Raw genomic sequence first — 2,748 nt, forward strand, 5'->3', positions numbered from 1 at the left:
CCCGTCCCGCCCCGTGAGAGAGAGAGCGAGAGAGGAAAATGACTCGTCGTTCTTGTTGATGAATGCAACAAGAAAGAAAGAAAGAAAGAAAGAAAGGCTCGCCGCTGCATTCACATACTCGTCGTACGCACCGATCACGCCGGCCCGGCCGGTCCGCTCCTAGTCATAGTCTTACTCCTAGTGCACCGGCTTAGTAAACTGAGTGAACCTTTAATTTGTTTCTCTCTCGCCGTCGCCGGCGGCTGGGTGGGCACCGACAATGGAATGGAATGGACAACAACGGACATATCTAATGCTCGTCGCTGCAGGGGGCAATTTTTACTAGTTATTTTCTTGCTTCTTCGATCGGCACAAACAAATGGAATAGAGACAAGAGGACATGAAACTAAGTTCGGGTTGCCACCATTACATTACATGCGACTTGTTTTAATCCCATCTGAATAAGTACTGTAATCAGCGGCAAAACTGAGGAGAGTGAAACCAGAGAGGTCACATTCATCGCCATAAATAAAACAACTTAACTCCTCATCCTCCTCATCTTCTCCTAGTCTGCTTCTTCTAGACTCTAACCTTGCTTAACTAGCTAGGAAGGATTGGCCGCCTCCCTTAGGATGATGATGATGATGATGATATCGGCCTCCACCTGTACACCGCACCGCCCCGCCCCGCCCGGTCATGTCGAGCCCACGCCCAGGAAGTCGAAGAAGGGCAGGCTGAGCTTGTCGCCATCCTCCTCCTCGTGCTGCTGCTGCTGCCTGCGCTGCTGTTGCCGCGCCGACGAGGACGACGGGGCGGAGAAGGCGGAGCGCGCGCTGGGTGAGAACGCCTGGGTCACGGCGTGAGCTTGCGGAGCCATGTCGTAGCCTGCACCAAAGACCACCATGTCAGTCGGAGTCGGATCAAAACGCTGGCCATGTCCATGTGGAGGACTGACGACTGACGACGCAACAAAACAACAAGAGCTTGGGGCTTGGCGCTTGGGACTTGAGCCTTGAGGGCAAGCATGCAGCGAGGGAGGCACGTACCCTGGTGGTGGTAGAAGCAGGGCACGGCGGCGCTGCCGGAGCTGAGGGAGAGGTCGGTGGTGCAGGTGGACGCCGACTCGTCGGACTCGCCGCCGCTGTAGGCGCGGCTGGCCGTGGCCGTGGCCGTAGCGGCCTTGCTGTACACCCCGGTAGCTATGGCCACCCCCATGGCGAACGGCTGGAGCGGCATGGGAATGGGAGATGCCCCGTGGTGCTGGTACAGGTGCTGGTGCTGGTGCTGGTGCTGGAGGACGACGGCCGGGGCCGGGTGGTGCGGCGCCGGGGCGATGGAGGAGGAGGAAGAGGAGGCGGGCTTGCTGCGGCGGCGGAAGGCGCCGGACTGCTCCCGCTGCCTGCGGGCCATGAGGACGTGCCAGTGGTTCTTGACGGCGTTGTCGGTGCGGCCGGGGAAGAGGCGGGCGATGAGGGCCCACTTGTTGCCGTAGGCGCGGTGCGCCGCCATCAGCCGGTCCTCCTCCTCCTCCGTGAAGGCCCGGCGGTTGATCCGCGGGTCCAGCTGGTTGAACCACCGCAGGCGGCAGCTTTTCCCTGTTGGCCGACATCATCACAAAATAAACCAGGAATCAGGGCGCAGAACCCACGATCACCATTCACCACTGCGTTAACCGCAACACACTCCAAATTACTAGTAAAATGCATGTATTTTACTACAAGAAAGAAAGAAAGAAACAAGTCCAAGAAGTTATCCACACGAAAACAAATAAACGGAAGATGGTCGCAGTAAAAGAAACCAAAGCAGTAGACTAGTTCCGTTTGCGCATTCAATGCATGCATCTTCGAATCCGAAATGAAACAGCATTGCATCGGAGGAACTCCACATAGTATTAGGTTGTTTTATACCTGATCTGCCGTCGAGCTTCTCGGCGATGAGGTTCCAGTTCTGGGGCCCGTACTGGCCGACGAGTTCCTTGAGCCGGGCGTCCTCGGCGGGCCTCCAGTGCCCCCTGGAGCAGAGCTTCCCCTGCCCGCCGCCGCCGTCCTCCGCGTCGTCCACGTCCGCGGCCGCCTCCTCCTGCGGGTACGGCGCCGGAGGCGGAGCCGGAGGGTGGCTGAAGAAGCCGTTCATCTCACGAGCCATTCTTGGTCTCTCTCTCTCTGTCAAGGTTCAAGGAGGAGGATTGGAGGGGAGGATGCCTTAAAAGGCGAGGAGCGGGAGGGTGAGTGGTAACGGAAGAAGAGAGGAGAGCGAAAGGGACAGCTTCTTGTTTGCTGTTGATGCCGCTGCGAGGGGAGTCCCTCTCTAATATAGGAGGCGGGAGGGGGAGGAGGAGGCCGCCTCCTCTCTTCTCTTGTTCTTGCTTCGCCACCCGCAACTAAATGCCAAGCAAGAAACCAATTAATGCCTCCTAACTTTAACTTTATATCTCTCGGCTAAGCTAATACTAATTGGTTTTTCTTTTCTTTTCTTTTTCGGTTGTGTAACCTCGGTTTGGTTGGCTTTGGGGGGCTTCGCTTACTTTGAGACTCATGGCAAAAGGGTTGGAAAAGAAGGGCAGAGAGAGAGAGAGAGAGAGAGAGAGAGAGATCGGTGATTTTATGAATGATTCTTTTTTGGGTTCCAGAGGCCACTCGTGTGGGTTTGGGGAGTCCAATCCCAACCACTACCAGGGGCAGGGGCCGGGGTGGAACTCTGTCCCTTGCCACCTTGACAAACCCACCGGAACGCCCCTTCTCCCTACGCGCACCCCGTAGCATACCCAAC

General features: G+C 57.0%; 1 protein-coding gene across 1 annotated transcript; it reads right to left on the reverse strand.

The window, feature by feature from the left end:
* Positions 1 to 303: 303 nt before the first annotated feature.
* On the reverse strand, positions 304 to 2,283 carry LOC119267985 (transcription factor CSA-like). Its single transcript, XM_037549459.1, has 3 exons — positions 1,887 to 2,283; positions 1,026 to 1,574; positions 304 to 864 (listed from the first exon to the last, which is right to left on the reverse strand). Exons 1-3 carry the CDS (start codon positions 2,122 to 2,124, stop codon positions 674 to 676), a joined length of 978 nt encoding a protein of 325 aa, XP_037405356.1. The 5' UTR covers positions 2,125 to 2,283; the 3' UTR covers positions 304 to 673.
* Positions 2,284 to 2,748: the final 465 nt, after the last annotated feature.

This window comes from Triticum dicoccoides, chromosome 3A (genome assembly GCF_002162155.2).
Source record: "Triticum dicoccoides isolate Atlit2015 ecotype Zavitan chromosome 3A, WEW_v2.0, whole genome shotgun sequence".
Classification (NCBI taxonomy): Eukaryota; Viridiplantae; Streptophyta; class Magnoliopsida; order Poales; family Poaceae; genus Triticum; species Triticum dicoccoides.